At 38.5% G+C, this 27460-nt stretch overlaps 1 protein-coding gene across 3 annotated transcripts in view; it reads right to left on the reverse strand.

Moving 5' to 3' along the window:
* Positions 1-27460, reverse strand: part of CARS1 (cysteinyl-tRNA synthetase 1) — a 49716-nt gene that overhangs the window by 10612 nt on the left and 11644 nt on the right. For all 3 annotated transcript variants that reach the window (XR_007774501.1, XM_050953690.1, XM_050953691.1), the window contains 16 exons: positions 22369-22460; positions 21422-21510; positions 20957-21053; positions 19864-19962; positions 18925-19074; positions 17576-17716; positions 16491-16579; positions 14888-15009; positions 13392-13504; positions 11872-12000; positions 11099-11228; positions 10262-10365; positions 8719-8816; positions 6205-6394; positions 5661-5729; positions 2529-2610 (listed from right to left, as the gene is read on the reverse strand). Coding sequence is in view for 2 of the 3 variants with exons in the window: in XM_050953690.1 (XP_050809647.1) it covers positions 2529-2610; positions 5661-5729; positions 6205-6394; positions 8719-8816; positions 10262-10365; positions 11099-11228; positions 11872-12000; positions 13392-13504; positions 14888-15009; positions 16491-16579; positions 17576-17716; positions 18925-19074; positions 19864-19962; positions 20957-21053; positions 21422-21510; positions 22369-22460 (1794 nt within the window). In the remaining variant the exon portion in view is untranslated. The remainder of the gene's footprint in view (positions 1-2528; positions 2611-5660; positions 5730-6204; positions 6395-8718; positions 8817-10261; positions 10366-11098; positions 11229-11871; positions 12001-13391; positions 13505-14887; positions 15010-16490; positions 16580-17575; positions 17717-18924; positions 19075-19863; positions 19963-20956; positions 21054-21421; positions 21511-22368; positions 22461-27460) is intronic.

Raw genomic sequence — 27460 nt, forward strand, 5'->3', positions numbered from 1 at the left:
GTATTTTTCTTTCCCCATTTATCATCATCAATAGAAACATTCAGAGGTTAATCAAGATTTCACTAAGAATGAATAATGCAGGTTTCAGATTCAGATGTCTGCCAGTCTTGTGAAATGGATAAAGACTTCTTTTCACATGATGTTTGAATGTCCTACAATTAGGCCATTCTGGTTGATGACAGAGTTTATTCAGTAATGTTTGAATACACACTTTGTTACAGCTCCCTCTGGTCCTCTGACAAGATTCCCAGATTACAGGTGCTTGGGTTGTGGAATGCTTTGTGGCTTGCCTTACTGGCAAAAAAGTTATTTATTTTTATAGTTAGTTTTATAAAAGACTCATATCTATTAACGTAAGCCTCTGGGTGCATTTACAAAATTAGAACACAATTATTCATATTAATGTTATCCTGCCAGCAATTGGCTATAAAAAAAGAAGACATTCCCTTAATTTATAACCTCAATTAAAAAAAAAAAAAAAAAAAAAAAAAAGAAGTATAAACTCAGAGGCAACACTCCCAACCACTAATCGAAACCATTTAAAAAGACTTATTTCAGGCAGAAGGCCTGTAAGATTAATAAATCTGAGTTCTGTTGGATCAACAAGGTAAATGAGTTCCAGAACTGTCCTGCCCGGCCCTTGAGCTCCTGGCCAGGGAGGCTAGTCCCCAGCCCCTCCCCCACTGTTCTCCCTCCCCTGCAGCTTCAGTTCACCCCGCCGCCGGCGCAATGTTTTGGGCGGCGGGGCTGCTAGCTCTTGCCAGGCAGTGCAGCTGCAGAGCTGGCCTGACCTGGTGCTCTGTGCTGCGTGGTGGCATGGCTGGCTCCAGCCAGGCAGCGCGGCTACCTGTCCTGGTGCTCTGGGAGGCGTGGTTGTAGCGCTGCCAGCTGCCGGTGCTCCAGGCAGCGCGGTAAGGGGGCAGGGAGCAGGGGGGGTTGGATAGAGGGCAGGGGAGTTCAGAGTGGTGGTCAGGGAGCAGGGTTGTGGATGAGGTCGAGGCAGTCAGAGGGTGGGGAAGGAATAGATGGGGTGGCAGGGGGCAGCCAGGGCCAGGTGTTCCAGGGGTGGTTGGATGGGGCGCCCCATCCAACCACCCCTTCTCCCTGTGCCCTGACCACCCCTGGAACACAGGGGGGGTGGTCAGGGAGCAAGAAGTGTGTGTGGGGTCAGATAGGGGGCAAGGGCAAGGCCACACCTGGCTGTTTGGGGAGCCACAGACTCCCCTAACTGGCCCTCCATACAATTTTGGAAACCTGATGTGGCCCCCAGGCCAAAAAAATTTGCCCACCCCTGCCCTAGACATTCAAACCTCACAACTATTAGTGTGAATCAGTTGACCTCAACTCGTGAGGTTTTTTTGCATAAAGAAAAAATAAATTTTATGTATGTTTTAAATAGTAAAAGGCACTCAAACTCATCTCGTGAACTGAAGAACTGAAACTTCAAAAAAAAAAATCAAAATTAAAGTAAATATAAAAAACTTGAAACCAGTAAAACTATTTTTAAGATCAACTAGGCCAACATAAGTTTGTTGATTATATCTGAATGATCACATCAATGGAAGCATTTTTGTGTTTGTAAGATATTTATTCTGTTTGTTCTGGCTAATACGTTTCAGAATGGGAACAGAATTAGAATTCCTTGCTAACTATTATCAACCTACTGAATCCAAGCCATTTTATTAAAAAAACATAATCAATATTTCCTATTTTGCCTTTAAGACTCTCTCTCAGTCATGAAATTAGTTTAAAGAAAATCAGTATCAAATATATGTTGAAGATGTATAAAAACCCCTGGGGAATAGTAGGCAGAACAACAAGAAATCCATTAGGAGCTCATCAACAAGCGAAAGCATAGAGAGATTAATAGAACAGCATTTGTAACACAATACAGCTCTGCTGCCAATACGCAAAGCAGCATCAGATCTTCCAGGGAGAAGAAAAAGGTCCACAGCAACCTTCAGCAAACTCCCTACGAATACTCCAGAGAGATCACAAAATGCTATCTGGGGATTTGTGATTAGATTATGCTATCAAACCACAAAGAAACTCCTCAGCCTGTTTGTACTCAAACTGGTTGAGGGTTCCAATAAAAGGAATAATTACAATTTACACTTTTTAGAGCATGTAAGCCCTTCAGGACAGGGACTACATCTTCTTTTATGTTTGCAATCAACTAGCACACTGTGGGCACTACAGGAAACAGAACATTCACACTCCTCATGTTCCCTCTCCCAATGATATGAAATTCTGTATACTTTAACAATAGGTTAACATGAACGTATCGAAAAGCATCAGAAAAAGATAATCATAAATTAAAAGGACACCTGGCAAAGATTTAAAGATTCAAACTAACTCTGGCTTACTTTTGTATACAGATAAGTGTGTATATGTATAGATAAATAAGCCATTTTTATTCTCAAAGCAGAGACGCTATTTATGTCAATCAGATAATCAAAAAATGACATTTAATTTTTTCTCCTCCCCCCGATATCAGTTACAATAATGTTAGAAAAGTTAACCCTTACCTCTCTTTTCTCTGGCAATTTGTCGCACTCCTTCTCTGAAATCAGACAACACTTGTAGGTATGGCATCACTGTAGACTCAAGCTGTAGAACAAAATATTTCTATAATTAGTTAATAATTTAAATTCAAGCCATTTTCCTTAACTGTTTCATATGTATGCACTTATGGGGCCAAACTCTGCCCTGTTCTTCTCTGGAGCTAAAAGGGATACAATATAAAGTAGAAGCTAACTCTTCAGGGAAGATTCTCAACTGGTGAAAACTGACAGCTACCACCACTGACTTCAACAGAGCTATGACTATTTAAAATTAGCTGAGGAACTGCACTTCATGTTTAACATTCTGTATCATTCTTGTAAGAGACACACACAATGTTTATTATGCACTTGGGCTGAAGTTTTTCTCAGACCTTAGATTACACATACAGTATTTATTTCCTCTCAGTGTCTCCAAGAAAGAGAGATCACTTGCATCATTAGGCTTTGCTATGGCAAGAAAGTAATATTAAATAAACTCAGATAATACCACTTGCAAAACAAAAACAAAACAAAAAACAAAAACAAAAAAAACCACAGGAAGACTCCTGCTTGCAAGGCTAGTGAAGATCAGTGCTCTGTCTGGGGAACAAGAGCTGTTGCTGTTCACAGAACAGCACTGCACCTGGGCAGTTCTCTAGAAATCCCAAGTGCAGAATCCAAAAGTTTAAGAGAATTATCCTGAATGTTTCATTTCTTAAAGGGTAGGAAAAACAGAGACAAAAATGTGAACACATTTATTTTCCATATGTCTTCCATTCAAATGTTTCTTCCATCTGTTAAACCTTTTGTAGTCCTGTATATAAAGGAAGAGGTTTGCTGTTTAACTTTGGATGTTTGGTGCACCCTACATTCAGCCCCTACGCTTAAGTCTGATCAACTCAGTGTTGCTTTGCTGTATGCCAAATAAATGAACCTAACTGATGTGACTGGAAGTGAAGGGAGTTCTTGGAAATGAGTGGAAAAGGTCTTGAGGGAGTCCCAACATCTTTGTGTTAGGGCTCCTACCCAGTTAAAAGGTGGAAACGACTACGTGAAATGAGTTGATGGGCTCAGTCCAGATCCTCATGAACAAGAATCCACACTACAAAAACCACAATCACAATTGCTGGCAGTCTCAGCAGAAAGACCATGAATGGTGCAAGCCATGGAGAATGAACAACACTCCTGTTCCCACTATCTTTTCCTCACTGAAGCTAGCTTAAGGCACATAAGCAGGGTGGTATGGAGAACCATGCACTGCCACTACTTTTGTGCTATTCTCTTCTGTGGACACTGATGGAGGAGTTTGGTTTTCAGAGTAGTGAACCTGTCAAAATCACTAAATTCACTTGAAAACCTAAGTCTTCTAGAATCTGGGTTTTTCAGATTGCAAAGTGGCAAGGATGGATTTTGAATGAATTACTGAACTGGAATGGGTTAGCACTGGATAAATACTAGTCATAAATTTTTAAAGTTTTCAAACAAAGATTACGACTTTGTTGAGAGAGAGTGCCTGTTTCAGTTTTTACTCATCCCCTCATGTTCAGTCATGGAGAAGAAGAATGTGGGCCTGAACAAAAGCCCACTGAAATCAATGGAAAGACTCTCAGTGACTTCAACAGGCTATGGATCAGGTCCCAAATGAAGTAATTGGACATTCAGCTGGATAACTTTACTAAGAAGAACAAAAAACACCCTTGAAGGAAAGCTGCCAAAAGATTCAAGGAAAGTAGCAAATTTAAGGTGCACACTGTCAAAATCAAATCATTAGTAATATAATGGATGCTGGAAATTAAAGTCTATTTCATTAAAAAACAGACTGTAGGCTTGTTCATGTGTGCTTGGCTGATGACATTCATTTTTCATATTTAAAATTGACAGAGTGTTTGATTTACAAAAGAAGAGATATAAAGAATTACATGGATTTTACAAACAGATGTTGAAACCCCTTCCAAGATCAACCTATTTCGATGCCTACTAACCTTGGCAGTATTTAACAGCGAAAGGCTTTCTTTGTTGTTCTGCACTAATGCCAGTCCTTCTACAAGGCACATTTGCTTTTAGCACTGTGAGGACTGTTTAAAAAATAAGTTTTTTAATCTCACTTATGAAAGATTACGAACAAGGTCCTGGCTTTTCTGCTGGAATTTGAGATAATAGTGTTTGCTAATTCTGAACTAAATTAGAAATCCAATATTCATGATTTCTAATATGGAACAGTACCATTTTCTTCACACAGCCCTCTCTCCCATACAGTCTTGGAAAAGAGGAAAAAGGTACAGAACTCCTAGTAAATATTTATTTAGACCACTGCTATAGCACTCAGTACTACAGCAATGAGGATCATATAAATACCTAGGTAGACAGAGAGACAGTCTGGGTATTCATCATTCATCTGCCTCAACTCCAACAAAGGAAGTTTTTTTTTCTTGGTGAGCTATAATGGGCGGCATAATTTTGTTTTGTTATTTTATACAAAGCTAGAATATTCTGTGAATGTTTTCATTGCTATTCTTTGGGGAAAACAGAAAATATCTTTCTAAATGTATTTCCCTTAAATCTGAATGGTCTCACGTAACCATGTTTCGAAATACTGGCATCAGATGTCAAGCTAAAGGAAAAACACTTGAAAGATCTCTCTATAAGATGCCATTTTTCAGGTTAGAGTTCAGTGCGAAGACCACAATCACTGGCCTCCCCTCACTCTGGAGCGTTACTTCCCTATTGCCTCCCAAAGATTGCTCCTACATGACAGAACTTCATCAGCATCCCCTAGAAGGCATGTCCTAATTGCTCTCGGCAGAAATACCTCACTGCAGTAGTACTGCTAGATGAACAGAACAAGGCTGCCTATAGAAGCCAGATAAATGTTGCTCCTTTGACTATCCATTAACTAACCATTATGCATTACAAAAGGATAAGAAACTGAGACTGAAATCAAAATCCAACTGCCTCCCTCCTAGTTTCTGGTGCACTTCAGTGAGCCCTAATCAGTGTAATTTTGTGTTTTTATTTATAAAAATATTTATACATGTAGTATTTGTAATGAGACGTACTTTAGCAAGTACTATATGTAGTCAGAATAAGTTTGTAGAATGTACTCTGTTTTCCACTTACATTTATGTTTTGGCCATTTCCTCCAACAGGGAATCCAAGAACTTCATCATTTTCTATGGCACCAAAGATCTAGTGAAGGAAAAGGAAATTAAAGACACATTCATTCAATAGAAGTAGGCTAACTGAAATCAGACATACTGATGTTTGAAGAGGCCACAAGGCTCATCTAGTCCATATTCCAGCATCCTACTAGGAGACTGCTCTTTATTCTTAAAGCATCTTAAACAGTTGACAGTCAAATGCTGCCTTAGTGATGTTGACTGCACAACTTCACTGTCAACTATCCAATTTTCCATGTACTGGTTTTTTTGCCATTCACCAAATGCAAATGAATGTAAACAAAATGATAAATAACTGTAGTTCCCCCCACAACACATCAAATGTTATGATTTTGTTTTTAAGCAACTGGCTCTTTAGAATCCTGCAAGAGCTCCAGAATGACTGTACTGATCCATACATGTTTGGAAAATATTGCTGTAGCAGCTGAAAAGTGTGATGGCAACTATTCTTTTTTAATTTAATGTAAAATCTCACTATCACTTACCTTTAACATCTGAGTGAGATAAGAACTAATACTTTCTAGCAGCAGTCTGTTTGGCATTTGCCTGGCAGTTTTCTTAGCAGCAATATAGGAATTGCTCTGGCTGACTAAAGATCGCATTTCTTCCAAAACAGTGCGAGTGTCAATGTTGTCACACAGTGCTTCATGAATGGCTGTCTTCTTGTCGTAAAAACTAAATCAGAGAAGAGCAGACAAGTTTACAATTTATTCTGTCATTATAACATTTATGTCAAAAATCCCGTGCTTCCATAAGAGGGGCAAAGGGGGGCGGGGAGAAGGATTTCCCTTTCTTTGGTCAGAGTTTATATCTGAAGAAGGAAAAACGGATGATTAAGAGACAGGTGTTGGTGTCCACTATATAGGTGATTTTGTTAAAATATTTTACCTGCTTAATAAAATATTGCTTGTATACTGCTGCCAAAGTCTCAGAGAGGGTGAGTTATCTGACAAGTAATAGTTGACAGGACAAATCAGACCTAGCATAAACTTCACAGCTCACTTTTCCTATATGTTTTGCAGAAGCAGTACAATTCACTTGTTCAGCCTCTTCCCTTTTTCACTGCTTCATTATAGTGCTGCTTACTTTCATTACGTGCCAGCTGAGCGTTCTGTTAAATAAATTCCTATGCAATGAAACTAATTTGGGGAAACTTGTTCTGAAGCTACATGTTATGAAGCCATTCCAAGCAGGTATCATGAATAAGGCTATGATTTAGTTATGGGTATTTTTAGTAAAAGTCATTGACAGGTCATGGGCAATAAACAAAAATCCACAGCCTGTGACCTCTCCATGATCTTTACTATAAATACTCTTGACTAAACCTTAGCTGGGGGCCCCTGGGGTGCTGCTGCTCTGGGGTGCTGCTGCTCTAGTGGGGTCCCCGGGGCCAGCCCCTCTAGCTGCTGCTCACGCAGTCCGCACAGCCAGCGGCACTAGCCCCTGGCTCGGGTGGTTCCTGGGCCAGCAATCAGAGTCGCTGAACAGCAGCTGGTGCAGCAGCCCCTGGGCCCAGCTGCACCAGCCACTGCTCGGCTAGCCCCTGGGTCTAGGAGCCGCTGAGCAGCAGCTGCTCTGGCCGCCCCCAGGGCTGCTGCTCCAGCTGCCTCCAGGGTCAGCTCCCGAAGCAGCAACTGGTGTGGCTGACCCTGGGGCCGCTCCAACAGCAGCTGAAACGGCTGGCTGTGGGGCTGCTCCAGCAGGAGCTGGTGTTGCTGCCCTTGGGGCCTCCTGAACAGCTGACCACAGGGCCTGCTGCTTGGGTGGCCCTGAGGTCAGCCACACTGGCTGCTGCAGAAGTCACGGAGGTCGTGGTATGTCACGGAATCCATGACGTCCGCGACCTCCGTGACAGACATGCAGCCTTAATCATGAATATTTCCATGGAAACACTGTTTAAACTGTTCATGAATTGATTTGTAATATATATGGTATGTGTCCCCCATTTCGTCATCAGGCAAAAGAGAGATTTAAGGAAGTAGGTTTTTTTTAACATAAGATCCAAAAGGCATTATCTACTCGAAAGAGAAGGGAAAGGAGAAAGAAAAGGAGGAAGGAAATGCTCTCTTCCCCCACTACTTCTCTTTTTCCTGTTCCTATCCTCTTTCTCCCTTCTGTGTCTAGTTCTCTCCTTTCTCATTCTCCATTACTCCACATTTTCTCTGTTTTGATTTTCCTCCCTTTAATAATCAATTTGCCCCAGCTGCCTGCTGTACAAAGTTGAAAATTCAGAAGCAGCATTATCTGCTACTGAGAAACAGGTACCCATCTTTCCAGCACTGGGGACACAATGACTCTGGTAATTCCCAAGGACACGCTTAACTATATGTTGCTTTGACTTTAAAAAGAATCATGCACAAAGATGTTTAAATACAGTCACAAAGGAGGATTACCTAAATGGAAAGAGACCATGATGTCAATATCACAATTTTGTTTTACTGGATTGAGGGGAAGGTCAAAAGTCAAAAGCTTCTGAGTCCTTTTCTTTGCTCTCTGATTTTGGGCAAGTCACTTAACTTCCATTTGTCTCAGTTTCCCCACAGCACTCGCATTTTCAAAGTGTTATAAGTGCCAAGTATTTTATTACTGTAGTTGAAACACATTACATCAGCGTGATCTGCCCCTTTTCAGACATGTGTATACTTAAGAAACTGATAGCCATATAACCTAGAGGAGATTCAAAACAGAAAAAAGTTCCTTTTCAGCACACATACAAAGTGGCGTTCAAAAATTAGGCACCCAAGTCGCATTAATGTCAATAGAAGTGATGTGATTAATTCCATGTATTATATGCTGAAAAATACCTCATAAAACTGTTACAAGCTTAAATTCATCAGCTTGTAAAGTACTTTGACATTCTCAGTCGAAGGTGCAGTAAGAGCGTGAAGTATTATTATTAGATCCGTTTTCAAGAAAAGAAAATGCCAGTTAGAAAAATGGAAACCTTAAGTATGCATATAAATGGCTATTCCCATAGAAATTAAACGTAGCTCACTCACCTTTTACTCAGCTCTGTTTCTCGAAATTCCCATTTTTGAAACTGGCCTATCAAATCAACAGGAGCCCGAAGGATATCCTTTACATTTAAAAAGAACTCCTAAAAAATAAGGATGCAGTTTGAAATCTGCATAAGTCAGACGCAACCTATGCTTACTATACCAAAGTAAATTTTCAGTTAGCCATTTTAATACTTGTGCCCAGATACAATTTCAGCAAGGATCTGCTGCTACATACCTCCCAAAATAAGAAAAATACACTTATTTTGCACTATTGTATCAAATTATGAGCATTAAGCTGCTCTTTGTCAAGACTTTGACTTAACACAACATATTAGACATTATCAACAAACCACTGCAATTTAATGTCTTTAAACTATGATCTTTTTAGTTTGGAGTCCCTGTAACAATCTTGTCAAAATGAGGTAATGATAACAAAATGAGGTAATGATAACTTACATTTGTTATGAATCTCTCCTTTGCTTACTATATTTCAGGTCGTGGAAATATGAATTGTGTTTTCTGGAAGAAAAGTCTTTTTGCTGTGTTTCTGATTCTAGTACATAATGACTTTCCTTCTTTAGACTTGTATATTTCCCTGAAGCAACAATTCTTTCTTGTGTTGATGCAGTAAGTAATGTGTATTGCTTAATGCTTTTACTATCACCACAATAAACCAACTGTCATCAGCAGTAATTGATAGCCCAAAACTAATTGCACACCACACTTTAAAAAACAAAACAGGGTGTCAAGTTACCAGTCTTGAAAAGGCCGGGCTTAACAGGAGTGATCTGAGTTGCTCACAGCGCGCAGGTGCCATGCAAGTTTTTCCAGACAGCTCTGCAAATGCACCTCAGCCCTAACATGCAGCAGTCTTTTTGTCAGTAACTGGCCTGACTCACAAAGACACTTCCGTTGTGCAGAACTGTGGGGAGGTTCTGAGATGTGTGTAAGTAGCGACAAGGAGCAGATACTGGCAGTGGTACTATTGTTTTTTTTTAAATGAAAGACACCAGATATATTCAGCACGACACGTATGATTCTTGTGCCACCTGGATAGCTAATTATCTCTTCACATTTTTCTCACCACTTTAGGTATTATTGGCATAAAAGGAAATATGTTAAATGTATGTACAAAGAGGCAATAGCTAATGTATTTCACTAAAACAGCATTTCTGGAAGCTGTTTGGTTGGTTTTGTTTTCCAGCCCACACAATTGAGGGGTCTCAGATTGCTGTATGAAGAATTACAGATAGAGAGTAGCAGCCGTAACTCAAACAGATGTAAATAAATTTATAACTTTAATGTGCTACTACCCTTAAAATCAATTTTTATTTGATTTTCCATAACACACAAAAAATGTCATCGCATTCACTACAGTAATATAAAAATGGGCCCGTCCTGAGAAGTGTTCTGAGCTCTGAGTTTCCACTGAGTTCAGTGGAGTTGAGAGCACTTAGCTCCTTTTGGGACTGGTTTACATTATTGGGGTATAGAATATCACAAACTTTAAAGAATAAGGAAGAAGAGAGGAAAGCTTGCTTACATTCAGGAATTTCTCATACTGAATAGCTGATTCCATGGTGTTGTTTGAATAATCCAGTGTATCCTTCCAAGAGTGCATCAGGAAAGCCAGCCGTAACTGTCGTGCTATTAGGAATTATAAGATGCAGATTGAAAATCATCGTTATCTAATATACTTATTGGCCCCAAAATGATAGTATCTGAGCAAGCACCATCTTTAATGTACTTATCCTCACAATGTTGCTGTGAAGTATGGAAATACTGTTGCCTCCACTTTACACATCTAGAACCAAGGTACAGAGAAGCTCAGGGCCAGATTTGTAAAGGTATTTAGCTGCTGAAAGAAGCAGATAGAGTGCCTAGTGGGATTTTCAAAGGCACTTTTTAAAATCCATTGGGTGTCTATCTCCATTAAGAGGTTAAATGCCTTTGAAAAATCTGGACCTAAGAGACTTGCCAAAGATCACATGGGAAATATGTGGTGGACTAGGGACTTGAACCCAGGTCTCCTAAGCCCTAGGCTAGTGCCGTAACCATCCTCTCTTACCCACAAAATTGATTTTGCTTGAAATTGATTCCAACACTCAGTATTCCTAAACGACTGTAGTATGAACTAAAAAGAATTGTTAAGCACAAATTCAATTACAAACAAAAAACAAAAAAAAGCCCCCCACAAATACTAAACAACCCAAACTTGCCAATTCCCATTTTAATCAGAAAATGTATACAGTACAAGAAATAATGTTCAATTTATGGCTTTTTTCTTTTTTAAATTGCTACTTTTCTTGGCTTAATTTTCTTTAAAAATACATTTTACAAGCTGCATAAAAAAGTGTTTCTTCCTCAAATAAGATTTTACCTGTATGTTTCTTCAGCGCATCTTTGATAGTAATGAAGTTTTTTAAAGATTTAGACATTTTACAGCCAGCAATTGTTAAATGACCAGTGTGCAAAAAATATCGAACCCAGTGATCATTTTCAAAGTATGCCTGAAGCAAAACCACAAACAGAAAGGATAAGTTTGTTTAAAAAAACAAAACAAAACAAAAAACCACAACATACGTCCACACGCATAAGGTTTCTGAACAGGAAAAAATGTAACAAAACAAAAGCACCATGATGATACAAAAAGGATTTCCTGAAGGTACATTTCCTAAACATGATCAGGAATCATAAAATATTACTCTTTTAAAGCGAAAATACTGTTCAGATTATGCCCCCAATTCTACAATTGGATCTACATGGGCACATGCATCTGCCCGGAGCTCGACTGACTCCAGTGGACTCCAAACAGATGCAGACTCCCACTTGCGCAGATCCAGTTTAAGCATTAGATTCTGTGCATGTACCACATGAATTGCTGCACCCAACCCGAGAGTAAGAACTCTGTTTTCTCCGACAATTTGTACTACTGTAGTTATAAATACCCAAGATTACAGTAACCAAAGGAGGAAAAATAAAAAAAAATCTGTTTTTCCGTTTTTCTCCTTTGTGCATTTATCACATTTCACTATTTTGTTGATAGTCACCAGATAAGGGAAACTGTACTTTAAGAGTTTGGGGTTTCTGGGCTGTTCTGGTATAATTTTTGTATAATAGAAACTAAAGACAGATGGTGAACATGTCACCTACCTCAGACTGTGCCAATTCATTATCATGGTGGGGGAATCGAAGATCAAATCCCCCTCCATGAATGTCCATCGACTCTCCCAGAATAGTTCCAGCCATAGCAGAGCATTCAATGTGCCAACCTGGACGGCCCTGTTTAGAGATACACAAGTGACTTGAGTACAGATTAAATATTCTTTGTTATTGTTTTTTTAAATAAACCCTTCTTAGGAGAAACTACTTTCTACCCACTCTTTGTCGGTTTCATTCCCTCATTGGTGTGTCCACTAATAAATACAAATAAATTAAAATGACACAGAGGTACACCTCTACCCCGCTATAACGTGAACCGATATAACATGGGTTCGCACATAGCGCGGTAGCAGCGGGGCTCCAGCGGCGCTTTAAAGGGTCCAGGGCTCCAACTGCTGCGGAGAGCCCCGGGCCCTTTAAATCACCGCCGGAGTCTTGAAGCTGCTATCCCGGGGGTGCGGCAGTGGGGCTCGGCCGGCACTTTAAAGGGCCTAGGCTCCCCACAGTGCCCAGAGCCTGGAACTCTTAAATCACCGCTGCTGCTACCGGGGCTGCGACAGTGGGGCCCACTGGTGATTTAAAAGGGCCATGGACTGCTGCGGGGAGCCCTGGGCCCTTTAAATCACCGCTGGGGCCCTGCTGCTGCTACCCCAGAGCTGCGGCAGTGGGTCTTGCCGGCGATTTAAAGGGCCCGGGGCTCCCCGCGGCCGGAGCCCCAGGCTCTTTAAATCACTGCTGCAGACCTGCCACCGCTACCCCGATATAACGGCGTTTCACTTATAATGCAGTAGGGGTTATAGCAGGGTAGAGGTGTATGAGGGAGAACAAATTTTTAATTATCATCCTTGATATGATACAAGAATACTGTTGAACTTTAAAATCTCCCGTAATGTGATAAATCATACATGCCAAATGCATCTATGAGCAGATGAATATACAGAACACAGTCCTGGGCCCTCTAATACTTTCAAAATAAAGTATTGCATTCAGGTAATGGTTTTGTCTTTCTTAACATCACAAGGGAAATTTGCATTTATTCAAGGGGTTGTAAGTCTTGGAACCCATGCCTTAAATTGAGGCATTCATTCTTATGTAAACTGCTTTCAAGTGAGTGGAACCTTCTCCCCATTCATTCCAAAAGGCATTTTGATTTGAGCACAGAATACCAAACTGAAACTTTGGGAGGATAATAATGGGAAAGTGGACAAGGTAGACAGATCCCCATGTCTAGAGCTACATCGATAATACTGATTTAACGGACAAAATTTCTGCACACAGACTTCTATTTGACAAGTGTCTAATAACTGGCTAACTACACTGTATAGGATATTATTAAATGAACACAGCAATGGTACTGAACAAAGTATTACTTCATTAAATGCAAGATGACTTCATTAAATGCAAGATGAGGCTGGATCATTTGTTGTACAGACTAGTACAGAGGATATTTGTAAGTTGTAGAATGATTAGCTTCTGTATTACGTGCATGGTTTGAACACACTGATCCTTACCTTTCCCCAAGGGGAGTCCCATGAGGGCTCTCCTGGTTTGGAGGATTTCCACAAAGCAAAATCATTTGGGGAACGTTTCTCACTCAAACGATCAGCTGAGAGACTGAGGTCACCTGTCAATGGAGAAAACTTTGTACACATTTACACTTTCTTTAAACATTAGCATTACCTATGCCTGGCTCTGTTGTAACTTTCAATGCAAAAAAAAAAACAAAACAAAAAAATAACCCATCGGACTAAAAATTTACAGTTGACAATAGTAATCCTTTGCTTCTTGATTAATCTTTCGTCGCTCCTGAGATTACCAACAAAAGTGTCAGTTGTGAAGCTTCTTAAGCCCTGAAATATGTGATTCAACTGCTACTTTCTCAGCATGCATAATTACAGTATTACAACCCCCAACACACATAAAATGTTAAGGTTGCAAATTCAAGCAGTCAGAAGTTAGAAAATGCTAGAATAAAGGCCTGTGCAACCTTAATTCAGGTCCCTTTTGAATATGCATTATGATCTGTCCTTTCATTACATGATCACATACTATTTTTTCCATAGCATCTCTGTCTCATTCAGGAGATGACACAGGATGGATGGTAATCACTGAATGTGTAGCTATTCAATATTTGTTTTTATCCTTATCATTCAATGTGTGACCATGTACTATCTATTGAAGACCATTAAAACCTTGCGCTGAAAATAGAATTATTAATTTCCTCCTGGGCATCGTGCTTTGTTGCAAATTTTGGCATCACCCTCTATCACAAGTTTTAATTAAAAAGGAGGGCTGCACCCATTTAGCTCAGCACAGTAACATGAATATTTACAATGCTAAGGACAGTTCTCAATATTTAAAAGTAATTTACATTTGAAGCAGGCAAGTTGTAACAAAGAGCTGATCCAACCCCATTGCTGGTCACTGATTTCTGGAAGACTGCTAATTTGTAGAGCTGATTTGGAATTGTTTAACTAAATGTTTTTACATCAAAAAATTCTGATTAGTTGAAATCAAAACTTTTTGCAGGAAAGGGACAATTTTGACAAATTTCTAGACTCAAAATTCTTGGAAAAAAGTTTCATAGTTGTTGAAACACCCTATTTCAACATAGAATGAAAGATTCTGGTTTCCCAATTCAAAATGACTTTGTTTCAAAATTTAAGCTAGAATAATTTTTTAGAATATAAAAAGTGGTCGAAATTGAAATGTTTTGACTGATGCAAACTGATTTCTTTTTCTTTCAGATTTTTGGTTGGTAACATTTTTTGAGATTGACTTCTTGTCCTGACTTGGGACAAACATTTATTTCAAAATCAAAATTGTTTGCAAGACAGGAAAACGGTTTCCAGCCCAACTCTACTCATTTGTGACTCCAAAAATGAAAAAAGTGCAATGTGGAGACTACAAAAGGTTTCCATTATGCTAATGCGCCTGAACCGAGTCAATGGGAATGACAAACGTTGTGCATGTTGATAGTAACTTAAGTGAATATTGATTTTATTACCTTCACCCTCCTGAAGAGCCTTCTGATCACCTACAGCTTCAGGAACCAACTTAGCATAGGAGTGTTTCTCAGTGGCATCAAACTTCATTGTATCAAAGTAGACAGACCCATTTGATACATAACTAGAAGGTTAAAAGAATTTAACAAAAGCTTTATCAATATAAAACTAAAACTCAGCAACGCGCATCTCTAGCCACCCTATACAAGATCTTCAGCAGGACTACTTGAGGAGTATGTTCAACATGACTAAGGACGATAGAATTTGGTCTTAAGTTGTTAAAGTGCATGGTAAAAACTTTAGGTAAAAACTGTAAAAAGCCAGGGTAAATAGGAAAGCCAATTAAAATTAGTTAAATAAATATTTTAGCAAGATATAAAAAGGACACTATTAGATATTTCTCCTTTATAAATGTTAACATTTCCTCCCATCTTTTGATTGTTTGCAATAACGTAACAATTACAAGTTACATTTATTTTTCAGGTTGTTTGCAGTGTTGTTATAACTGTGTTGGTCCCAGGATATTTGAGAGAGAACATGGGTAAGATTCCTTTTACTAGACCAACTTCTGTTGGTGGAAGAGACAGAGACATGCTTTCAAGCAACGCTAAGCTCTTTGGGTCCATTAAAAGATATTAAATTACCTATCTTGTCTCATTTATTTTCCAATCAATTTTGTCCTACTCTATTTGGTCAATTTATTTTGCATTGGCTTTAATGGGTCATCTTTAGGATTTTTTCCCTCCTTCTCTGTTTCAAAACCACTAGGAGTGTGCAGCACTCAGAGCACAGGGCCAGTTTTCCAGCAGACCTATGGCTTGAGCATAGGCATAAAATGCAGGTTTTGAGCACATGTATATTAGATACCCAATGGCAGTTTGAGCCAGAGTGTATGAATTTTCCCTGCTGTTCTAGAAAAAAAATAATTGCTTTTTAAACTCTTCAGAGGTAAGATGTTTTTGTGATGAAAATCCTATCATACAGTAAATATGAACCTGCTTAAGCTACAAACAGAAAAAATGTTAAGTTGGGATGCCTGGATATTTAGGCACCTATATAGAAGTAGCTTGATTTTCAAAAGGTACTAAGCAACAGCAAGAGTTGGGGAAGTCAGTGGGAGAAGCAGATCTGCACATGTGAAAAAAAAAAAAATCAAGCCACTTCTACTTAGGTGCCTAAATGAAGATTTAGTGGCCTATTTTACACTTCCATTTCTGAAAATTGTTGCCTAACACTGTGGGTAAAATCCTGGTCCTGTTAAAGTCAATCAGAGTTTTACCATTGATTAAATGGGGCTGTAACTTCACCCTATATTTTTATGATGTGAAGTCTCCGTTTGTAAAAGAACATGAAAACCACAGTAACAAAATTTTTTTTAATCAGGTTTGAGATTGTTTCCTGGGTGTGAAGGAAGAAGCTGATTATTTTTATCCCAAAGAAACGCTGCTTGAATACTGTCTTTTGTACCATTGCTTACAGAAACAGAGTAAGATGGCTCCACTGTATATTGTAGAACTATTATTTCAGTATTAGAGCTTTGCTTTGTTACACAATAATTGCAGCGATAATTCTGTAATGTTCCACAGAACCCATAACGGCACTTACCCATAACCATTATCCACAATCTTTTGAACAAATGCCACAATTTCCGGTACATATTCGCTGACCCGAGTTAAGACATCAGGAGGTAACACCTATAGATAAAGATAAATGGGCATTTATATATACTGCATTTCATACTACTTTTCATGCCAGAATCTCAATTAAACCGCATCATCCTTGTGAGATAGGTAATAACTATTTTATAAGATGGAAAAACTGAGGCAGTTAAGTGACTTGTTCAAATGAACACAGACGTTCTAATTCCTAGTTTCCTACTCTGGGACTTGAAAGAGCTACTGGACCTCTTTTCTAAGCTTCTTATCCTATCAGCCAAGTTACTAAAGGTCTGGCTGCTGCAGGAGACGAAATTTGTTCAATTTGTGGCATCTATGGCTGTGCAGGGATTATTCCCCACTATGTTTCTAAGCTACCTGCAACATAGAAAAACAGCTTTCAGTTATCTGAACCTCCATATAAGTGACAGCATTCAGATATAAAATTCCCAGCGTGGGCTTGTTTATTGCCACCATCGAGTTAGTTAGAATTTCTTAGGCACCCAGTGATGGCGGTCTGTCATGCTAAATGCTGATGTTTGTTAGCAGGACCCCTGGTGGTGCAGTTAGTGATCCCAGCCATGTACTGTACCTCAAATTCCAGACTCAGCCTGGGACAACAGCATGGAGAAAGGCAGAAATTAGCAACATTGGAGGAAGGAAAATAGACCTTATTAATGAGTAAGGGAATGAGACACCCACCCCGATGTGTTTGCCCAGTTCATGTCAAGGGGAAGGGATGGAGTGTAGCTATGCAGTACGAAGTGTCTGATCTCCAGATGGCAGAAACTACTGTTAACATGATCAGCTGCAGGGCGGCTATACTGATGAGAAGAGGACAGCAGGGTCTTAAGGTGCTGATTTAATAGCTACCGGTTCATTGCAGGTTAAAGATTATCTATAAGATGGTGGGCTAAGGTCTTCAATTACAACTGAGTTATTGAATTTTACTTCAGAGCCTTCTACGGGTGCAGCTAGCAATACACATGCTTGGCACATACAAAGTTCAGAAGATGGAACAGCTTGTTTACTTACATTGAGGGCTTCCATATCTTTATGATACTCCTCTTCCCAGAACTTGGGGAGGTTAGAGAATATGGAGTTGTCAGTCACTTGACTGCCAAACTTGGTGTCTAGCCACTCAGACAGCACATCTTTTGCTTCTTCCAACAATTTCTACGAAAAGAAAATTATATACATATAACAGTTCAGTGCAATACAAATCTAGAAAAAGTCTTATTTATGAGCCTAGACTGTAATGCCGTTTAATAGAAAATATGTTTTCACACTGTTAATTCGCCTGGGCACGAATATTCTTGCACCTATAATTCTTTGCAGCCAGGTAGCTTCCATGTGCTTGGAGTGAATAGAAGATGGGTACATAATTTACATCTGGAGCGTCTCAATGGTGTTCTGATAAAAGATACAGAGAAGTGCTGAGGGATTTGCATTTTGCAGACGATCAAGAGAAATATCATGTAAATGAATAAAGATAATTCAGTTAAAAAAAAAAAGGGCACCCTAAATATCATTTAGGCTATTTTCTCTTCAAATTGTCCATTAACACTCTAATTACGCCATACATTTTGAGAACACATATATAGAATCAGCTTAAAAAGAATGCGTACTTTGGTGACATAATAGATTTGTTTTTAAAAACAAAAACATTTATAAAAGGCACCCATCTTTTAGTGGCTGGATGAACTTTACATAAGTTGGACCAAAAAGGATTCGTTTCACAAAGGCAGGGAGCACACAGTCTGTGCCCCCAATAGTTATTGCATCAAACAGCTTGAAAGAGAGTCAATACCATTCAGGACTCTAATTACTAAGAGAAGTTAGTTACAATATCTGTTGTGTTTACTGGGGCTTATCCAAAGGACAAAGTCAATAGCAATCTTTCCATTTATTTTAATGGGCTTTGGCTCAGGCCCTCATCCAGAGGACAGATATTTTTGAAATAATTTGGAAACATCAATTCGGTGAACAAGAGGCATAAAATTCTTGAGCAGCACAGCAATAAAACTGTCAAAGATATTTGCATATGCACTGTGGACAGATCCGTATGTACAACCAGTTATGGCATGAATCCCTTCCCAAGACAGAAATTCCATGAAAGAAGGCTAAAGATATATGAGTCTGTTATTGTAGGGGAAAAAATCCTTTACGGAAAACTGGAAATAGCAGCTGTCAAAGAAGATCATGAGGAGGTTCTGCAATGTCTGAGGCTGCTCTGAGTGGCATACGAAAACTACTTAACTGAGCTCAGTGATACAGTTTTACAGCGTTGAATGTTAAGTATTGGGAAATTCTCAGACCATTTATAAAATATGTTTCAGAAAACTGTTACAGGCCAATGAGATTTAAAATCCATTCATATTGACCTCAGCATGTTTGTTGATCTCTTCTCTGGGAAGTTTCTTTTGCACAGCTTCTTCTAGATGTTCCACAGCAGACTTCACCGCATTCTGAATTCTTTCCAGCATCTGCTTTTTATCTGGATCAGTGGTGTCATTTAACACAGCTGAAAAAGGCTACATTAAGAAATGTTCATGAAATAATGTACAGTAAAAAGAAAAAAAACCAATCTATCCAATAACTTTAACTGGATGACAGAACTATAGGCACTTTCTTCATGTTCTGGTGTGCTGCAAGCGCAGCTTATTCAACAACTGTCTATTCCTCGTGTAAAGTATGTTCTAAGCACTTAATTTCTTACTTGAGATGAGTAGTATGTTCCCCACATGCAGTCAGATTGAAATCTATGAGACTACTCAGAGAATAATGTACTCCTCAACATCAGTAAAGGAGCAATAATAAGGCCACCAGTTTTAATGATGCTGTCAATGGCACAGTAGGCAGCATAATTCATGTTCAAACTTACTGCATAAAGAAAGTCTAGATAAATACTTTTCATACGTGGCCTTTCCTTAAATTTGTGTTTCATTTGTCAGAAGCTGAAGTAATATTGCAGCAAACACCGGAATGTCCTCAAAATAGTACATACATACATGCAGATTAGTTGTCTGGGGACAAAATTAGGCATGCATTTTGCACATGCAATTTTATGCCTAATGCATCAGAAAAGTCTTGCGCGTATTTAAAAAATGGTAAAAAATTCTACAGATGTGAATTTTTATTTCCAGTAATACAGTATCAGAAGTTTTCCTGTGGATGGCCCTGATTCAGCAAGGTACTCTAAGCAAATGCCTAATTTTAAGCACATGAGCAATCCTACATAAGTCAATGGAACTCCCCACGTGCTTAAAGTACCTTACTGAATCAGAGCCTAAGTTACTAGCAGAGGAAAACTATGAGCTCACCTTTGAAGCAATTTGAACATCTTCAAATAGCTGGACTGCAGGTGGCTTCTTCTCTCTATATTGTTCAAAAAGATAATTTTGTCTTGCTCTCTTGATGATCTACAAGGCAAGAATATTAAAACATATTCCTAAAAAGGGCAGAGAAAGTCCAAATAACAATGTATTTTCCTACTGCATACTTAATACCCTTCTAAATTCAACATACTACAAGAATTACATATCTAATTAACACCACTGAAGCACATTAAATAAAGTAATCATGAAATTAAATGCATTAATAACCAACAAAATAAGTTACCTTTGTAAAAAGGACAGATAATCTTAATTGTCTATAACCACATTCATTTATACATCATCTTGGAAGGATTAGATTTTTAAATCGGTAGATGTTGGTACTGGTTGATTTCACCATGCACACAGAAACTGACACAAAATATTTCCATCCATGATAATCAACGTTTTTTAAAGATAAGCAAAGAAAGAATAGTGCTGCTTGAGAACTTAGAGTTTGATTTATGAGTATTTACTTTTATATATTTTGACATCTGAAGTTGATAATTTTGGTTTTAATGGCTATAAAGCTTCAACTTTCTGAATTTCAACATTTACTATCATTAAATAATTCTTGCCTGACCACCCCTCATTGTCTGGCTCGCCCCTTCCCACAACTGAAAATTAAAAATCAATAAAAAAATTAAAATGCTTCAAACTCACAATTCTGTACTACCATGAAAATTTAAAATGGGATAAAAAAGGGAAAAAATGTTTAAAAATAAACAGATACTATTCACTGAAATTATATACAAACATTGAATTCTGCCAAGCCTACTTATACACAAAAGCAGCACGGATCTAAATTACTACAGGTTTTGCTAAAGTCTAGCCAGTATACTAAAACTGAATTAGATCTAGTGACTGAAAATCAATGTCTTTGTCACAGAGATTAGAATCAGGCTACATAGTGCAATTGAAGTTACTAGTCTAGGCGTCTAGCCTTACCAAATTGATAAAACACACTATATGAATACTGACTCTGAATCCCTGGACTTGGTCAACTTATTGTCGTTTAGATGCACCTTTAAAGGCACCTTACCTTATCATCAATATCTGTAATATTTATACAGTAGAAGACATCATATTTAAAGTAATCCCTCAACACTCTTCTCAGGATATCAAATGAGATGTATGACCTAAAAAAAATTCAAAAGGAAGAGCTTACTTTTACTTAGTGGATACTTCATATACACATATAGTATATGCAAGAACTATGTTACTGCAGCACTGAACGAGATTTTAAATCCCACAGTATCAGTAAATTCCCAGCTGAAGTTCCCATAGCAACATTAACTTTTCCCCCACTACAAACAGGCTTTTCATTGCCAGATAAATATAAATGGTCATTTTCTTTTTCCACCTTAGAGTACCCGAGTTGTTGTCTAGCAGTATGTCTAACTCACTGTAGTTGGCTTGACATATTCCGAGGGATTTTCAGCTTTGTTATTTAGTTGCTTACAACATAAACTGTTAGCTTTTATCCAAGGAAGAAACTCTGTGGTACCTGGCATGTCCCATGTGAGAAGCATCATATACTGTTGGGCCACAGCAATACCATGTCACTTTTTTGCCATGCTGGGGCTGAAACACATCCTTAAATGGAAAGGAAGGTACAGTGAGCAGAAGAAATTGAAGACTGATGGTCTCAGAGCAGCAACATCAGGAGCACAGGCACGTCAAGCAAATGTGATTATATGACTCTGGATTATAACACAACAATTACACTCTCAGTTTTACTATATAAGAAAAGAATGCTAACTTCACCACAGAAAAAAACAACAACATAATTCGTCTTTTTTCCATTAGCTGCATGTGATAGTAAAGTCTAGCCAGATGGGTCAGACTTTCATTTAACCCTTAGCAGATATTACCCATATATGCAAAGGGGAGAGCAAGGCCTAGTTTACATGGAGACTTTTTTTGGTGTAACTTGAGGTGAGAATTTAAATCAATGTAGTTACACTAGTATAACTCTCAGTTTAGATGCTCTTTTTCCCATATAAAAGAGTGGCTTTTTTTGATTTAGTTTATGGTGCTAAATAATGTTTGTTTAGCTTAAAACCTAATAGACCAAAAAGCTACTCATACTAAAACAGTGTCCAGATGGAGCTGTTATATCAAAACTGGTAAAATGTTCTCATGTAGACAAGTCCTAACAAGACAAATTCCAATTTGGTTCAGTTTTGTGTATGCTATGTTATGGGCTCTTGGGTGATGGAAGGCTGCAGACATATATTATACCTGGAATATCATAGCACTTATTTATGTTTACAGTCATATTTGACTAAACTAGGTGTCTTTGGCACATATTTAATAAGATTCAGCAAAATAATACATCTATTTTAATATGCCACAGAAACTTGTGAATAGATATGAAAACCATTTAAAAAAATGTCAGCCAATTATATTTGTATCTCTACAGAAAACCCTGTAGTTTTTCCCTTCATTCACCTTGTTGCGAGTGAGGCTGTTGTAGAGGCAGAGTTTAGACTGTTTTGTTCCTTCTGGGGAAGACCAGTGGGGCTGTGTACGTTTGCCTTTACCTAGAAAAGAATGTAAAGACAACCTCAAGAATCTTTAAAGAGCATCATAACAGACATATGGATTTATAGTAAAGGATTTTCCACGTTTTCAAAAACATCTGCCTTAAATTATCTTAAAAGGAAAAAGTGTTTTTATAAATGTACAGAAACAGCTCCATTCAAAATAGCACAAACTAATTATATTAAAAGACCTTCCCACAGAGTTGGTATAAGGGATGTATTCAATTCCACACAAATTTATTTTCTACTCTCTTGCTTGCCATCAGTTTATATCCCTTTTCAAATTAAAAATCTAAAACACAGGAAAAAATTGCAGTACAGTGTGCATGAAGGCATGTACAAAGATTTTGAAATATAGTCAATCGAGGTAACTGTTTTCTAAAAGATCTGTAACAGTTTCTTTGTAACACCACTGACCTTAATAGGACTGCATATCTTAAAACTCATGTAATATTTAGAAAAATTTCCACAAAGTCCAGAGCCAGTATCAAAGAACAGACATTTAGTGGGAGAAAGAGAAAAGGGCAGACCGCATAGCTTAGAAAGAACTTTGTCCTTTTATCATACATTGCTTCTCTGAACACCTTTATTTATTACAAATACATATCCAAGCGGAACACGTTCAGTAGAAGGCACAATCTGGTCTTTGAAGTATTTATTGCAGGGAGCTGAATCATTATGGTAAAAATAGTAGTATGATAAATTATGATGCAAAATCCAGCCCTTACCTGAGGGCACTATGTTTTGAGGAAGGAGTGAGGAGGAGGGCGCCAGAGAGAGGATGAAGACCAGTATAGTACTAGCTACAGTCCTAATATTGTGTAGAGTGGGTCAGAAAATGGAATTTCCATACTGTGGGAATCAAGGGAGGCTCTACCTTTTTTGCTGCCCCAGACGCGCGCTCGGAGTGCTGGTGCCTAGGGCCGCCGCTGGTAGGAATTTCCAAATTTTAGTTATCTGTTTTCATATCAAATCAGAATGAAAATTTGAAATGTCTAATACAATTAAAACATTGAAACATTTCAATAATGTCAAAATACAAAATATTAAATATGATATTCAAATATATAAAATAATTGTAAGTATAAAAGTCAAAACAAAATGAAAATGAAACAAAAAAATAGAAACACATCAAAATGCCAATATTACATGTTCTCATGTAACATTTCAGATTTCAATGAACTTGCATTTTCCAACAGAAAAATTCAGTAGACATTTTTCTGAGCAGGTCTAATACAGAGCTATCTTGCTTTTAGATAGCAGGATGGTTCAGGCCAAATCACCATAATGCATTGTCAGGCAATATTTAAGACTCCTTTAAAAAGAAGCATATCATATGTCCTAGCTCGCAGCATGCCAAGCGGGAGGCGTGGACACTCCTCTAAACAGCTGACCATGATTCTTTAAGGATGCAATGTATGCCCACTGGAGTGCTGGGGTAATAGCTGGGCATAACTCTTAGCATCTGGGAGGCAGGAAGGGTGCCCTGCTGCTTATGCTGGGGAATTGGAGGGATTAGAAGACCTCACATACTCCCTTTTCCTTGCTCACCTACACATAAGCACTAAGCAGAACCGGACTCTCTCTCTTCCATTATGTTTATAAAACTTTTTACAATCTTAGGTATTACACCTCTGATGCGCCTAAAAAACAAGCAGCAGTGGAGTATCATCCCCTCCAAGAAGCTGCAGTGTACTGTGCATCTGGCTGCCATTCTCCATACCACCCATGGCTGTATTTCAGTGATGTGATGTGTGAATATTAAGTTAACACATTAACATATCAAAACTGGAAGAACAGCAGCAAAACAGAAAACTGAGAAATACAACAAGTTTTCCCACCCCATTTACTTCAGTACTGTTGTTCTGAATTTGTATGTCATGCAATTTACTTGCAACTAAAATATTATCCAAATATTATATTGTAACTTGTATTGTCAAAATGGCTTTCATGTTTTGTTTCTTAGCATGTCCATCATTCACTTAGTTTCCCTGGAAACATCTTCCTGTGTGTATTGCAACTGAGAACCACAATAATCAATTGCAAAAAGTTATTATATATAATCAGTTCATATATAATTCCCACTATCCTTTTGAACAACTGGGTAACTAGAAAAGAGAGGCTTAATTTAATACCTTGTCCCAGACAAGGATAAAATATTTAATCTGTATTCTCTATACTGAGCTATAATCATTAATTCTAAGTATTTTACTGTAAATGAGATGTAAGTTAACACAGACCTCAAGTACAAAACCTGCCTATCCATAAATGAGACCAAATACCAGAGGATAAGTGTTTACTCTTAGATTTACAAAGGGTACAATAACATGGGTTACTGTGGTGAAGGCAACAGCCAAATTAATCATAGAAGAAAAAAAGGCCTATGCACCAAAGCTGTCAGCTCATGATCCAGGAGCAATGATATATATATATATATATATATATAGACAGACTATAATGGCAAAAGTTCAAACATACACTTCCAATAAGGGATCAATGTAAGGTCCCAGCCCATTCATCTATATGCTTCTTCCCACCACTTTGGTCTTCTCTAGGTTGAGCCTAAGCGAGTTTGTTCTCATCTACATCCCTAGCTCTGTTAGACACTAGGACAATACAAACAGCAATATCGAAGTTCTATGAAAAGGAGATTCAGTGCTGCATCTCCTTATCTGCCTATTGGACACTGTAAGACATAATATCTCACTATCTAACCAGCAGCCAGACATACATCTTTAAAAGGAGACCTTGGGAGAAGGCAGATTCATTACCTCCCTGTAAGATTTCTCAGACAGAAAGGCACAAACCTGTAGAAGGGCTAGCCTATCGCCACCCATAAAACTCTGGGTGAATCAACAAAGACTTATAGTTAGTGCTATCAAAGACTACTGCCCGAGCCAACAAATCAGCCCAGGAACCTTCTTTGTGTCTGTTGGTAGGTGGAAATCAGCCAACAAAACCAAACTTGTCTGTGCCAGACTAACAACGAATACCAGACTGGTAGGCATGTGCAACACATATGATGACGGGATGCTACCGGGGTTAATTCAACACCACTTTCTCAATAACCTTGATCAAAAAAAACTGGGTGTTAACATGCAGCTATTGAAAAGCATTGTACAAGAGCTAAGGACTATGAAATAATATAGTAATCATTACATGACTTCTTGAGCAGGGACCTCACTATAAAGCATTTGTTTAAGGGCAGCAGGCGCACAGAAAAGCATCAGAGAATAATGACAAACTCCCAAGAGGTTACACAATAACCTAGATTAACCTGTTTGAATTTCCTCACATGAACAGTAATTGTTTAATTACCAAGAAACAGCTAAAATTCTTTTCAGAAATGATCATTTACTCGGTTTATAACATGGTTTATGTTACTATAAACTTGTACAATATATAAAATCTGTATTTCTGTAACTCTTTGTAAAAAAACTGAATGGCTCCAATTGAGTGGACCCTCACACGGTCAAAACAAAAACTGTATACATCTGAGACAGAACAGGATTTTTTGGTAATATTTTTTATGACTCTTATATGAGCCTGTTTCCCCCTTACTTTGCATTGCTACCCAATGTGGAGGAAAAGGATTACGTTTGCTCTCAGGGCAGACTAGGAGACATGGGGGGGTAGGTGGTGTGTTGCTTAGCTGTCTGAGTGGACTGAATGGTTTAATACAAACATTGGCCAACGCTGATCAACATCAACGGAAAACATGCAAAAAACAATGGAAAACCCAATCACCAGGACACTGACACCCAGCAACTAACAACCCAGAGGAGGAGGGTTTCCCCACTTCTCCTGAGCAGAGCCCCAGCTCAAGAACAAAGTATTAAGAGGTGTGAAGGGGGAAGGACAAGTGTGGGCTCTGGAAGAAGTTTGGAGCTCGCTCATCTGGGAACAGACTAAAGAAGGAAGTCAGAGAGAAATATAGAGCCTGAAAATGGAGTTCACTACAGCTTGACTGGTGAATTGTGCTGGGCTGACCAGAATGGACTATGATTTAGCCTTTATATCTCTATGCTAACGTAAGGACTTCCAGAGCTGTGCATCCAGTTGACTAATAAACCCTACTGTTTTGAAACCACTATTTGAGTGTCACTGAAAATACTGTGTGACGTGCATTAATCCCTGAAAAACATTCAAGTCCCTAACCCAGAGTCTATCTCAGTTGGACTTGTTCAGTAGGATGTGATGCATCAGAGGTGTGATGCAGAAGCACTGAAGCCCCAGCAGTTCAGTCTCAAGAGATGGTGAGGCTGTATGGCCTACCCTTAAGGAAGAGTGAGAGCCCCTGGGGGCTATCACATTGAAGGTGTTCCTCCAAAACACTGATCCAAAGCTTGAGGAATAGCACTGATCCTGTGGATCTATGACAAATGTCTTATACCTAATGATGAGGTTTTTTAATATTATTAAAAACATTGATAATTGATTCCTGTAAGCAGAGAAACTATCAAACAAAAACAAATATGGAAATAGCTTCACTATTTCAAATACCTCTGGATCCATCAATTATGCCACATTACTAGCTACACCCAGTGTAGAACTTTGTGGTCATTTGCTAATGATGTAATCTGGAGCGTGTATTACACTGCTAGTGACACATCTCCAATCACCCAGCAGGAACAGATGGAGTCAATTTGGAGTGTTTTTACTCCTTTTAATTTCGAAGGACTCAGAGGATAGCAATAGCAATTGTGAGCCAAGGGCCCTGTCGCATGAGATATTGACGGGTTCCATTTTGTTCTTATTTATGTGAATATAAGGTTACTAGGAGATTTCATAAGGAGCCAAGTGCTGTGATATCTTCAGTATACTAATGGCACCCAATTTTCTGTTCATCTGACAGAAACAGCCACATTTATTCTACCACGGACCTTGCTACATTTATCCATGATTTTGCCATCTTGAAAATAGGTTACTGTAATATATTCTACATGGAGCTACACCTTGAGAACATTTGGAAACTTCAGCTAATGCAGAAAGAACATGGC

The sequence above is a fragment of the Gopherus flavomarginatus genome, chromosome 5 (genome assembly GCF_025201925.1).
Source record: "Gopherus flavomarginatus isolate rGopFla2 chromosome 5, rGopFla2.mat.asm, whole genome shotgun sequence".
NCBI classification, from domain to species: Eukaryota; Metazoa; Chordata; order Testudines; family Testudinidae; genus Gopherus; species Gopherus flavomarginatus.